Genomic DNA, 14,608 nt, shown 5'->3' with positions numbered 1-14,608 from the left:
CAATGCTCCCATCTCATCTTTACCTATTCAAATCTTCCAAATCCTTTAAAGCACCACCTGCCTACTTCATGGAGCCTTCCCTGGCCCCCTGTCCACAAACAGATTCATTCTCTACTTCCTCTAAATTCAACATTAAACTTTAAACATTTCAACATTAAACTGTGTTTCTAATGTCATTTATCATATTTTACCTTTCTTTAAATAGTTAATTATGTATTCATCCCCCTTCCAAGAACCTCAAGGAGGAGACCGCAGCAGAGATAACTTTCCTACAGTCCCTGATACGTTCAACATGGTGCTCCACACACCATGTTCACCAGATGTTCAACTTATAATTCAGCCTTCAACAAATCTCTCCTGCTGAGAAAGAGTCTGATGCCTCCAGAAAAGAAAAGTATACAAAAACCGCATTTACTCAGAGAATCATTCTCTATCAGTTAGCAGGACGTGACATAAAAGAGAAGGCACTTAATATTATATGTATAACACACAAATTCAGGAAAAGATTGTTGCATACCAGATATAATTTCTCCAAAACTGATTCCTAACACTGAGAAGCTTAGCCCAAAGCTTGTTTGTTAAACTGTTTATTAAACTGGTCATGAAGAATGTTCCAAAAATGTGATTTAGCGACAGTTTATGGATATCCTATGGCCACAGAAAGTCAATCTCAAGCTCATCCCAGCAAGGTGCAGAAACTCCTGCGACACAAGGTCTAGAGAGAACTTCCAGAAGTAAGACCAGAGCTGCACTGTCACCCCACCTTAAACAGGCAGGAAGGTACAGGTTAGGTTATCCCATAAGATATTAGGCAAACACCTGGAAAACCTCTGGGAAGCTCACACTTCACTCATTTATAAACTGAGAGAGAAAACCTAGGCTGAACAGATACAGCAAGCTTCCCAACAAGGGGACCAGGTCCCATTCTTCTGAGAATCCACAGTGTTCAGAACAGTCCCTGGTACATAGTAGGTGCCCAATAAAAGATTTTTGTACTGAAAAGAAGTTAAGTGTTCTTAATGGTACACTGAAGGACTTTTGTTTTTCTCCAGGAAAATCACCTTAATAGTCCCATAACTGACAACAATTTTCAAATGTGACTTCCTAGGCATTTTTTATATTTTTCATAACCATTTTAGAAGTATGTCACTTACCATAAAATTCACCCTTTGAAAGTGTATGATTGTGGTGTTTAGTATTTCAGAGTTGTGCAACCATTACCACTATCTAACTTTAGACTTTCATCACCTCCAAAACACCCGTATCCATTAGCAGTCACTCTCCACTCCCCCGTCCCTTCAGCTCCTGGCAACCATTATTATTATTCCCTTATTTTTTATGGTGGTCAAATATACATAACATAAAATTTACCGTTTTAACTATTTGTAAGTGTACAATTCAGTGGTATTAAGCACATTCACATTGTTGTGCAATCATGACCATCACCCATCTCAGAACTTTGGCATCGTCCCAAACTGAAGCTCTATACCCGTTAAACACTAACTCCCCATTTCCCCCTCTCCCCAGCCCCTGGTGACCACTAATCTACCTGCTGTCTCTACAAATCTGACTAACCTAGATACACCTCATATCAGTGGAATCACACACGGAAGGACTTTTGAAAGAGGACTGGGCTCCACGGATGGCTGGCAGCCATAGTTATTCTACAAAGGACAATGAACCCTGTAAGGCTGTCAACGTCAACCCCCATGAGAGACTTTGAAATAATAACATAATTCACATGTAATTACCAGTATAGTCATCAAAGTTGACTCTTCCTCTCATTGTGTTCACAACTGACTCTGGCTGCTCAAAAATTTCCTTCTGCATAAATGAACTGAAGTTGCCTAAAGTAATATAAATTGTATCATTAAAACAAAAATTAACAAGCCAAAGGATAAGAAATTGGTATTCAACTAAAAGTCTATCTCCTTTAATATAATCTCAGTAAATGAAACGAAAGGTCATGCAGTAGAGAACAATATTCATACGTGACATTTTACCCAATGGGAAGAAAAATGAACAAGGAGGAAAAATACTTTTATTAACTTCATACCTAAAATATGCAACTATAGAAAAACAGGGGAGGGGGATAAGCTTAAGTTTTAGAGTCAGATCTAGGTTTAAATCATGATTCTATCTTTTAATAGCTAAGCGGCTCTGGGAAATTCCTTAATCTGTAAAATGTTCTGTTCTAGCAGCCATTTCATAGCGTGGTAGTGTGGATTCATACAGAAAAGACTTGACGTATAGCCATTATGCAATAAACGTTAGCTTGTTTTTCACCACAACCCCATCAGAAAGGACAATAAAAACCACAATCACCATAATCATAATAGTTAATAGTAGCAAACATTATATAGAGCTCACTAAGCATGTCAGACACTGTTGTAAGGGCTTAATCCCCAAAACAACCTTAATGAGGTAAATCCTATTATCCCCATTTCATATATGAGAAAACTGAAGCACAGAGAGAATAAGTGAGGAACAAAGAATAGAACGCAAACTATGTTTATAAAGTATCTTAAAACATCAAGTACCACTTAAATAACTGATTTCTTTTTTCATGTTAGAAACAAGAAACCATGAATTCGTTTGAAGAAGTATTGTCAAAACAGCAGATAATTTCTCCAAAGAATCATCCCCCTTTCTGGGGTTACCCCTTCACTAATCTGTATTATCAGATTCCTACACCAGGTCAGGAAGGAGAAAATATCCTTTCCATCGAGGACACCAAGGTGTAACAGGATAGAAAGGTTCACCCTTCATGATCTGCTGGAGTTCCATCTGGAGGGTCTGCACAGCTCGTCCAGGGTGATCTCCCGCAGTCCGTTTAATTCGATGGATAGAAAGACGGCCATCCACCACTGCAGCGACATCATCATCCTCGAGAAAGATGACACGATTGGTGTGTTCTATGACAGCACTAAAAATGTTCAAGGAGACAGTACAATCAATAATCTAGGATGATTATTATAAACACAACTATCATTAGGACAAAAGGAACAAGTTTAAATACAAAGTCTATCAACCTGCAATATCTCTGATAAGTTTCTGGTTATCAATGCCATTCCCTACAGGGAAATGAAGGAGGGGGGTGGTCACTGCAGACAATGAAGAAAAGGAACTCTGTGTGGCAACCAATTTGATGAGATCAGATGAGAAAGCATGCTTATTTCCTCCTCATCCTACCTATCACCAGTCCTCCAATCATAACTCCTAAATATTTCCCAAAGCTTCTCTCTGTGTCCACCACCACAAACCAGTTCAAGCTACCATCAGTCCTTGGCTGAACTACTGCAGGAACCTCCCAACTTCCACCCACATTCCCTCTAACCTCCCTCATCCACTCTCCTCTTCTGCCAAAACGGACATCAAAAGACAACCCTAATCAAGATTTCTCCCTCACCAACACACCGCTCAACAGCTTCCCTTTAGCTCTTAGGAAAACAGCAAAATGCCTTTACCATGACCCCTACCTCTTTCTCTGGCCTTGTTTCCCACCAAACTTCCTCTCCCTATTCCTGCCACACTCACACCCAGCCCAAGATCTCACAGGCTGATCCATCTGCAGAGAATGACTGTCCTTCCCTCCACCTCCTTACCTAATTAACTCCTAATATCTCCTTAACTCTCAGTTCAAGCACCATTCCCTTAAAGAAATGCACCCATAGGAGGGTTAAGTCACCCTGTTATAAGCATTCTGTAGTTCATGTCACAGCTGGAATTCTATACTTGGTGACCACTGACTAAAATTTGTCTCTCCCATTAAGGAAGAGCTCCTTAAGGACAAGTAACATTTTTATTCTTACCCACCATTATCTGCTGAGCCGAGCACATGGCTTTGCTGGAGTGTTCAATATGAACACACGTGTGAATGAAAAGAGGTCAAGACACTTCTGCAACTTCCAGATTATTTAAGCCAAAACTGTCAACTCTGTAACAAACCTACCTAATGACAGCAATGACACATCTCAGCACCGACTACGTACCCTACACACCTGTAAAATTTAGGAAACAGTGAAGCTTGTTTTCTCACTGATAATACATCCCCTGCAGTCGTGAACTGCATGATCATTCATTTTTAGATCCCCTTACTTTCAGGCACAATGAATGATTCAAATAGCTGTTGGCGATTTGAGTGATTCCATTTTATCCTCATTACTATTCGAATTTCATTTATAAATGCCTCTAAGCATCCCCACTGCATTTTCTCTCAAAATGTCCTAGTCTAATCCTATTTCCTATATAAAAGTGATTTTGCTGCCAATTACTTCTGAATTAAAAAGATATGTCCACGTCGGATTAAAACTACAATATAGGTTAGCAATTATACTATAATTGGTATGCTCCTAAGCCATTCTACTCTCCAATCTAAAATCTCTCCTTCCTATAAAACCTGGGTTAAGGCTCTTAAAAGAAGAGGAAAAAAAAAACCAAACACGAGCTCAGAGTAAATACACTGGAACAAGTCTCAAGGACTTAGCTCCTTTGTACACTGACCTACATACTTTGAATTGAGAGCAAAAACGTTCTAGAACACCATCTCCAAAAAGGTCACCTCCACATCCTTAATTAACAAAGTTCTCCTCTACAGCATGACTAGATATATACAAAGTGACTTCTTGGTTTCTTGTAGCATGAGCAGTTTTACTAAGAATTCTCTCTGAATCAACCAAGGAAGCTCACCTTGCATCAGAAGCAAAGTAATACTCCACTGCTTTTTCTTCAACGGGGAAAAGGCAAGTTGTGCTGTCCACACGAGAGAGATTACAGCTTCCTTTCTTATCTTTGCCTATATTACAGAGTTAACAGAATCAGCACACATGTAGAAAACCATGGCTGATATATAAATATACATAATTTTCTACAAAATCAACAAAAAACCATAGCAATGCAAAATAATTCCAGCAACTTTTCAATGCCAGGTAGATCACCCTATTTCCATGCAATAAGCCAACAAGAACAACGGGCATAGAGTGAAAGAGCAACTACTAAAGACAGCGTGGCGGATACAGTGCTGTGTTATACGTTCTTTAACGTAATATTTCTTTTCCAAGTAAAAGGCAAATAATGTCACTAAGTCTTTTTTTAATGTATGTATAGCCTAATTTTAACTTCATACAAAACTTAATGAAATTAATACATATAAGTGTGTATACTTAAACTTATCATTAAAGTTACATTAAAAATATCAAAACTGTGCAGTGAAAAATAAAATGAAGCCTAGTAGCATATTTTTATTATCTCCTAACAAAACTTCTCTAGATTTTAACAGCAAGTCAGCATAACAAGTCAAAGTTCAGGCTACACTAATTCTGATCTAATAACAAAACAAAGATACTTATAAGTCTCTAACCATGGTATACCATACATGGCAGCTACTGCTAAGGACTGCAACTATAAACCCAGAACTTCTCCTTTCTTAAAATTGGATTTCCTTACATTACTTTCATGTCAGGATAAAGTATAGTCCTTTTGCAATGATAATATCTTTTAATTCTAGCACTTTAGAATTCTGGCATTTCTACTTAATTTGTCAAGCTATTGATGAAGAACTTTTTCCCCCTCTGCTTATTCACAACTGAAGTCAAAACTAGAAGGCATAACGAAGTTTGACGAATTTGCCAAATACAGAAAATACTATTAACTGAAGGCTATATAAATGTCACAGAGACAAAAAAGCACCTTTCTCTAAGATCAGGACATAGTGGACCTTGTAACCAATGGATACAATGGCCAGAGGATACCATAAATATACTTGTAAAAACTTATATTGTGTCCATCCTCTAAAATGCATGTCTATAAAAACTTGAGAGTAATTATTCTTAGTAACATACATTCAAAGTTCTCCACAATCCATGATTATTTGGTGTGTTTTAGGCATGAAAGTAAAATAGCTCTTTCCATCCAAATTCAATAGCAGAAAAGATACCACACTTTGAAAAACAAGTATAAGATGACATCCCAGAGAAGATAACACTATGAAAAGATAAAACAGATCAGTGTTTGCCAGGGGCTGGGTATGGGGACAAGGGTTGACTACAGAGGGTCAGCTGAGGGAACTTTTTAGGGGATAAATTGTTCTTTATCTTGATTGTGGAGGTGATTATACAACTTTATGCGCTTGACAGAACTCATGAAATTGCACATCAAAAAGAGTGAACTTTACTGTATGTAAAAAGGTGAATTAAAAAACAGGCAAAAGGATAGGCCAGCACCTACATTTAAAAAATTTTAAACACAACTAGCTTTGGTTATAAAATGTCCTACTGGAGTTGAGTTTCACCATATTCTTTCTACAAATATTGGTTATTTCCTTCTTCAAGTAACAGGGTATATTTAAATACAATATTCAGAAGAATTCAAGGTATCACTGCCTACTTAAATGAAAAAAATATTACCACTTGACATCTATATGACTGTTACAATCTGTAAAATGTCTCCCCATCTATTGTTTATCTCCTCTGATTTCACTTAAGTGGAAACGATTATTATCATCCTGCTTTATTTGGTCAGTAGTTATACCTGGAGAAAACAGCAAATGCTCGAAAGCCAGTCCAGTGTTTTCCCCTTTATACAGCCTCTTCAATAAGAGGCTGTACTTTTTAAACTAAACTCTGCTGAGCCATACATTATCTACCCTAGGAGCTAGAGAAATCAGCGTTACCAAAACACAACCCCTGATCTCAAAAAGATGTCTCACGATAAATTTTTCTTCCAACTTCTTAAGACCTTAGCCAATGTTTTTCCATTGCTTCTAAAAGCAGCCTAAGACATTGTACAAGGTAATATATCACATAAGTAATATATACACAAGCAGAATTATTAACAGAAATCTGGAACTCTGGATCCAAAATTTATACTGGTAGGCTAGTTTTTTTTCTGCAAAGAGAGGGAGGGGAGGAGGAAAATAAGTTCTAACATCTCAGGACTGAAGGTTATTTAAGGAAATAACTATCTGCTCTAGGTAAAACAGTGAGAGCAGCTACTATCTAAAGATGAATAGGTTTAGAGTACTTTGCTACATCTTTTTCAAGAAACCAAGAATTATGCATTAATAATATGGGTTTCAATTTCCTGAATTTACCATTCCCTGTGTGTTTTACAGAGAGAGCTTTCAGTAAAAAGGTAAACAAAAATAACACACCATTTTCTGTCTAATTATATCAATAAAATGATCCAGTTTGTACAGCTAAAAAGATAAACTTCAAATGTAAATTTAAAAAAAACTCCAAATTCAAACAAAGCCCATCAGGTATCAAATGTAAAAATATAAACGTAAAATGTCATGCATAAAACAAAATCCATTTAAACATATTTCAGTTAAAAATTAGGCTAAGTTATTCAAATAACTACCACAGAGGTCAATCTACAATAGCCTAGCACGCAAACACAATGCTCTTTTCCTAATCTCAGCATCTTATTTATAATAATGTATCCTACATGGTTTTAATTCAAAACAAAGGAAAAAACTTTAAAATTTCAACTATTTCCTCAAATCTCAGAGATCTTAAAGAAACAAATTATTAAAAGCAGTTTTCTAAATGCCAAAAGCAGACAGACAAAATACACTCCCACAAATTAGAAAAGTAATGTCAAAATATGTTTCCCCATAAAATAAGCATATTTTTAGAGGCCCAGCACATTCATTCACTCCAAGAACAAAGAATTAGTAAAGAATGAACAAAAGAGGATAAGATTCCTCCCCATCATGCAGAGTGCATTTCCCACCTCTTTCTCCCTGTGATCCCCACCATGTGAATTTTGATCCAATCTGAGTCCTAGCTAAGGATATACAACAGAAAAAAATTCTACTCGTCAGAGAAATCACAAAAACAAATTCTTTTCATGTCTAGACAGAACTATATATATGAGTGGATCTGACCAAAGGGGCATTTAATCAATTTTAGGAAAACAATTCTTTGTAACTACTGCACTCAATTTATACATTTTTCCCATGGCATGATGTAGGAATAGTTTTTACCTGTTCTGTAGAGGATTGGAATGTGATCAGTAGATAGTTTATGTTCACTTCGTACACCAATCAACAAAGGGCTACCTCGTCTGTTAGTACAAAATTAAACAGAATTAAGCCATTTTTATAAGTAATGCACTAATGATATAAAGTTCAAATGATGAGGGAACGCTCTGCAAATAATGTTTAAACTCTCCCTCCAAGTTCGACTTCAGATATAACAAAAGAACGACATAAACAGAGTTTTTAAAAAATATTCAGAGGTCAGCCAACTATGGCCCACAGGCCAGGTTTGTCTATGTTTACTGGAACACAGCCATGCCCTTTCTTCTACACATTTTCTACAACTGCTTTCACACTACGACAGCAAAACTAACTAAGTGGTTGCCACAGAGGCAACATAGCCCAGAAAGCCTAAAATATTTACTATCTGGCCTGTTACAGAAAAAGTTTGCAGACCCCTGTTCTATAATGATGCATTAGAAAGTTTTCTCCTTTTTAATGTAAAATGGAACCTTTTTTTTGATGTGTGAACAATATATGAACATTAGTCCCCTTGACTTCATTTTAAAGACAGCTCTCTCTTACCAACTCTTAGGGTTCCACACTGTTCTAAAAAGGACTTCATGATTAGGCTTGAATATCCCAGCAAAAGTAGTAATGGTACAATTATCTAGGACTCTGTCTAGAATATAGAGTTCTGAAAAATATGGACATTTTACAAAATATTCAACATCCAAATTCAAAAGTAACAGTGGTGCCCCACTACAAACAAAAGGCCGATTATAAATGCCAAAATGTTTTTGCTTTGTTAAGGGATTCTGTTACATGGAATAGTCGTAAAACAACAGACAAGAAGGGCATATGAAAATAAATACAGTTGACCTCCCATATGCATGGGTTCCACATCTGCAGATTCAACCAACTGCAGATTGAAAATATTCGGGGAAAAAAAATTCCAGAAAGTTCCAAAAAGCAAAACTTGAATTTGCCACACACTGGCAACTATTTACACACTACCATTTGCGTTGTATTTACAACTATGTGTATAACATTTACATTACCTTAGGGTATGTAAGTAATCTAGAGATGATTTAAAGTGTACAGGAGTATGTATATAGGTTATACGCAAACACTACACCATTTTATATAGGGGACTTGCACATCCATGGATTTGGGTATTCACGGGAGCTCCTGGAACCAATCCCCCATGGATACCAAGGGATGACTCACACAAGTATCTCTAAAAAAGGACAGAGCCATTATGGTGAAGGGCCATTCATAGTGTACAGGGAATAAGCTTATAATTCTAAAGTTTCAAAATACATATAATTATTAGTCATTATAAAATTTATATATACCTTGTGCCTACTGCTTGGCCAGGAAAATGAACGCTTTTAAATACAAGTGCAAAAGCACCTTCCTATAGAGGGAAAAAAAATGCATTAGCATTATATATTATAATCAATTATCAAATGTGAAATGCCTAAAATATACTGGCTTCAGCACAGAAATGTTTTGTTCACACAGCTACTCTTTTGCACTAGTTTATAAATGAGTCTGAATTTTAGGTAGACACTTACTCCTGAGCTTTGATGTATCCAAGATCCACTTTTTAACCAAGCCCACTCTTGAAATAGGCTCAGTAGATAACAGCTCCTAAACAGACCATTTAAAAAGACACCTTTGTACACGCTACCAATACTTCTCAATAGGTACATCATATCTCCCATACTATGCATTAGTAAGGGAAGGGCAGAATCAGAAAAGATCCCAAGCTCTATATCCAAAACCCATTCTCTGGCCCAGTAATTTTATACCACTGTTAACTTCCATTCTTTTTGTCCTTGATATTGGAGACATAAATATACACAATCACAGTTATTAATATGCACACCATACCGCCCCCTCAACCCAAACTCCTCAGGGACAGGGCCTAAGGAAATCAAAAGTGAATAAAGGAGGAACATAAGGTAGGAGAAGGAAGGAACAGAAAAACTGGGTTATGCGAGTAGAAACGAGAAAAGGCTGGGAAGGCACAGTACGCTGCCTTGAGTAAGAGAAGGAACAGCTCTCCATCTTCTCTACCTTCCTGACTCCTTTAGCTGCAGACATCATAAGATGTGGGTGGAGATGGGAGGTAAGGGTTGGACCTTCACAGAGAAGTAAAGGGCTTTTAAATGGGAAAGCCAGAGTTATGAGTGGGATTGGGGCGGGGGTGGAAATCACTATGTATTTGGACCTTTGTGTATCTTTGATATCTTTAATCTTTAATTAGGACAACTGGGATGAGATCAAAAACAATACCACTTTTCTCTCGGGTTGGGAAATAATCTTCTGTAGAGGTACAGGGCCAAGGAAAAGTCCCCATAAGGAAAAATGAGTTGACTGTACTCACTGAGAGACATGCAGCCATTATCCCAGAATAAAGAGTGTGTATTTCACCGATACCCTTCGCTAAGTTATTGACTAGAAGAACACTTGAATGAGCAGGAAGCAAGAAAGTGATGAATCCCCAACTGTGTGTACTGTGTACACGTTTGTGTGTGGTGTGTATGGGTTTATGTGTGTGTATGCATAGTTTTTGGACAAACTGCTCTTGGATTATTTTTAGTTCCCATGACACTAAACTACAGTGAAAGAAGTAAAATCATTAAAACAACAGTCTCTCAAAATTATTCAAGTTGAATAGTTATATACATGGGAAATAAAAGCAAAAAATACTTAAGAGATAAGCATAATTTCTACTTATCAAAGTTATTTTTAAGCATTTATTGTGATTAATGTCGGCAATAATCATCTTTAAAAGTGTGGTTTAATACCAATTGTTGGATGACTCTCTCCACCAAGGTAGTAAAACTTGTATCTTGACTTTCCCGATTGTCATACATGTACTTAACAAGCTTGGCAATTGTCTCTGTGTCTGTTTCAGATTCAAAGTCATAGCCTTTGCTCTCCTGTAATTAGAAAGGAAAAAATTTTGACCCATTCAAGGAAATATTCATAATATCTAAATCTTTTCTACACAATTCTTCCTCAAAAATCTCATTACCCAACTTCTAGTCTCTTTTTGACCACCACACCCTGAACACCCACTCTTTAAACTTAAGGTCACCATCTAATTACGGTGAATCCAAAATAGTGAGGTGATCAAACATTCTTATAATTATATAAATCTATATATTTCATATATGAATTAAATACATTTTAAAATAATTAAAATATAATGAAATATATAACATTCACAAACCACTAATTCCATTATGAATATAATGATTCCTTCTTTTTTTAAAAATAAATTTATTTATTTATTTATTTTTGGTTGCATTGGGTCTTCGTTGTTGCTGCGCGGGCTTTCTTTAGTTGGGTCGAGTGGGGGCTACCCTTTGTTGCGGTGCACGGGCTTCTCATTGTGGTGGCTTCTCTTGTTGCGGAGCACGGGCTTCTACTTGTGGTGGCTCCTCTTGTTGTGGAGCATGGGCTCTAGGCACATGGGCTTCAGTAGTTGTGGCACACGGGCTCAGTAGTTGTGGCTCGCAGGCTCTAGAGCACAGGCTCAGTAGTTGTGGAGCACGGCCTTAGTTGCTCTGCAGCATGTGGGATCTTCCCGGACCAGGGCTCGAACCCGTGTCCCCTGCATTGGCAGGCGGACTCTTAAACACTGTGCCACCAGGGAAGCCCATGATTCCTTCTTTAATGATGATATTTTACTGTCCAATACAATGGCCATTAGCTATAGGTGGCTATTTAAATTTAAAGTGAAATAAAATTTCAATTTTAGTTCCTCATTCATCCTACCTCAACAGCCACATGTGGACAGTGGCTACCATATTGGGACAGTACATGTACAGAAAGTTTCCATCACTGCAGAATGCTGAACTGGACAGCTCTGAGAAGTCACTCACGAAGTCATCATCATTACCATTACTACATACTACACAGCTATTTAGGGCATGGAGCCTTCATTCAATCTGTCTTGAGTCTTCTAACACCCTAGAATCTTTTAAAAATGACACAGTCTCTCACAATGCAAAGACATCCCCCCAAATTCCAATTTTATTTAAGCTTTTGGGTCATTTATAATCAAGCCAAATAATTATTTTCTTTTCATATAAGAAACAAAAAAGTTCTGCTGTCAACAAAAAAAAGTCCAATAAACCACCATATCCTTGTAACTGTCTTAGGAATTATTTGATCACATCGAGATAGGATTTACTGCACATCCCAACAAACAACCTCAATGCTCTCATTAGAAGTATTCTTCAAAGACTGGTAGTCTTTTTAGGTCACTTTACTTACCAAAAACTTTTTCAAGTCTTTGTAGTTGGTGATGATTCCATTGTGAATAACAATAAATTCTAAAAGAGATAAAAGTATTGATGACCAAAACATTATAGGTCTAATAAACACTATAAATTGCCATTACTATTAAGAGATTTTTCTCAAGTCAAAAAATTTGTTACATGCTATACTTTCAGCTGTAATCAAGTATTATCCACTTTTCATCATCAGATTACCCTCAGGTAGATCAGCAGCACAGTTCGCATGTAGAAGCACACAGTGCTAAGAGGTGGGTCTAGTGGGTTAATATAATAAACTGGAGTCTAGAGACATCAACTTCAGTTGTGGCTAAACTACCAGTCCAGTGCCACTATGTAAAAGAAGCAGGTTCCTTGGGCCACTTTCCTCATTTGCAAAATGAAAGGGTTGAACTAAATAACTATTATTCTCACTTCTTTGCTCATTCATTCTTATGCATAAAACATTCCTAAGTTTAAAGAGAAAGGCTTCATCCAATTTACACTAAATGGGTTTAAAACCAAAGTTAAAGAATTGAGAAAAAAACAGACAGTTACTCAGTTCTATAGTTTACTTATCTGAGGCCCAGAAAACTCCCAGAATGTCAGATAAACTAAAGTTAAAGAAGCATTTCAAGATCAAACACAGATAACAGCGGGATAATTTTCACCTTTTTTTTTGATTAAATAACTTTCAAAAACTAAGAACGTGCAATCAGGAGTTGACAATATTATTTGTAGCCACTGACCGTGTATGTAAAGTAAAGGCAACTAATGTGGATTTCTTATTTAAAGTTCATGTAAATCAGGAGAGAAATTACCACTAAATTCAATTTTATATCAAATTATCAAAATGTTTTTTAATATAAAGATCTGACATTAAGTGAGCTTGAACTGAACACGTTCGTTACAAACCAAATGTTAAACACTTCACTAGATTTCTAAGAAAAGATACCACAAAATGATACTACAAAAATAAATCTTAAAATTTTAATGCTAGAACACAGAGAATCATAAATAGCTGATATGAAGCCTAAAATTAAAGCCAAATTCTCAAAATATAACATATAGTTTTTCAGAAATCTTTTATAAAGACCGTGTCAGTATTAAAAGTTTGAGTAGTTAACATTCTAATCCAATAATTATGTGAAGCATGAAAAACCTGAAAAGGTAGCTACTGAATTAAACTACAAAATCTTACCTCAAAGGGATATATATACACACATACATACATATAACTCAAAAATTGTTAAATGTTTATATACAGGAAGAGACGGAATAAGGAAGAGGAAATAAGATAGAAGCTAGACTTATTATAGTATGCCTTTTTTATAGGTATGACCTCAGAACTATGCAAATATTTAAATAGTTTTAAATAAAAATTATTTTTTAAAGAAAATCAATTCCTAAAACTCAAAATAAAACATATTAACATAATGCTATACCCAGCGAGTAGAACAATTACATACAGAGGGATTATTCCAAGTGACTCCAAAACATAGTAATTTGATTATACATCCCTAGAGAGATATACCCTAAGGACAAAAAAAAATAAACAAAAAACAGTCAACATACTGTTATGGTAGTGTTGACATTATGATTCCATTGTACACGTAGCATCTGATAGATCAAATAAGTATGTTGCTGGTGTTAAGAACTAAGTTTTTAAGTGTGACTGAAAAGAAATACATAAATCAATGAGGTTAAGTAAAAACCTTACAGCCCTGGATTTGAATTGAAAGTGTTAGTGTAAAATTACGTTGTGTTTTCTCTTTAAATTTATACATGCACATACACAGAGGTATATATATTTCCTAGCTCTGCTCACTGAAAAGGCCTAGGTGCAATGAGCACTTCTAAGACCTGGTTTAGTCTTTTTTTTTTTTTTTTTTTTTGGCAGTGCAATATAGAAGTACATGGTGTCACCAGCTTGAGATAACAGAAGTTTTAAAAGATGACCATTTACTATCAAGTAGCCTCATAACAGAAATGTATCTCAAGTTGCCAAGGCTGTAGAAAATATGCAGGATGGGATGGAGATTATTCTTGTGTTTAACAGGGTAAAAGAGTTAATTGCTAGCCCAGCACTATAACTGTACTTATTTGGAAAAAAAACTGTTTTGTTTCAATGATGGTTTCACCTTTCATTTCTTTCAGCTGGGTGGGAAATAAAAGGACACATGCTTTCCTGAGTTTTACATGTTCTTGGTAATACACGTTTTGTTTCCATTAAGCCTGCAGGAGTCCTCCTGGGTATTTCTGAATTGTGTTGTGTACATGTGTGCCTGAGAGCTTGTCTTCTTACAGCATTTAGTTGCTGTTTGCCTTTTTG

General features: G+C 36.3%; 1 protein-coding gene across 2 annotated transcripts in view; it reads right to left on the bottom strand.

The window, feature by feature from the left end:
* The window catches only part of GFPT1 (glutamine--fructose-6-phosphate transaminase 1), a 65,756-nt gene that overhangs the window by 21,316 nt on the left and 29,832 nt on the right, over positions 1–14,608 (bottom strand). The window contains exons 4-11 of one of the 2 annotated variants that reach the window (XM_065890632.1): positions 12,278–12,336; positions 10,801–10,935; positions 9,340–9,401; positions 7,988–8,067; positions 5,235–5,259; positions 4,690–4,776; positions 2,763–2,926; positions 1,752–1,847 (exon numbers count right to left, since the gene is read on the bottom strand). In XM_065890632.1, the coding sequence (XP_065746704.1) occupies positions 1,752–1,847; positions 2,763–2,926; positions 4,690–4,776; positions 5,235–5,259; positions 7,988–8,067; positions 9,340–9,401; positions 10,801–10,935; positions 12,278–12,336 (708 nt within the window). Of the gene's footprint in view, positions 1–1,751; positions 1,848–2,762; positions 2,927–4,689; positions 4,796–5,234; positions 5,260–7,987; positions 8,068–9,339; positions 9,402–10,800; positions 10,936–12,277; positions 12,337–14,608 lie in introns of both variants that reach the window. The other variant, XM_065890631.1, reaches the window with a different exon arrangement.

This window comes from Phocoena phocoena, chromosome 14, assembly GCF_963924675.1.
Source record: "Phocoena phocoena chromosome 14, mPhoPho1.1, whole genome shotgun sequence".
Classification (NCBI taxonomy): domain Eukaryota; kingdom Metazoa; phylum Chordata; class Mammalia; order Artiodactyla; family Phocoenidae; genus Phocoena; species Phocoena phocoena.
The sequence above is the reverse complement of the archived record's forward strand: the minus strand, read 5'-3'. Positions and strand labels throughout refer to the sequence as shown.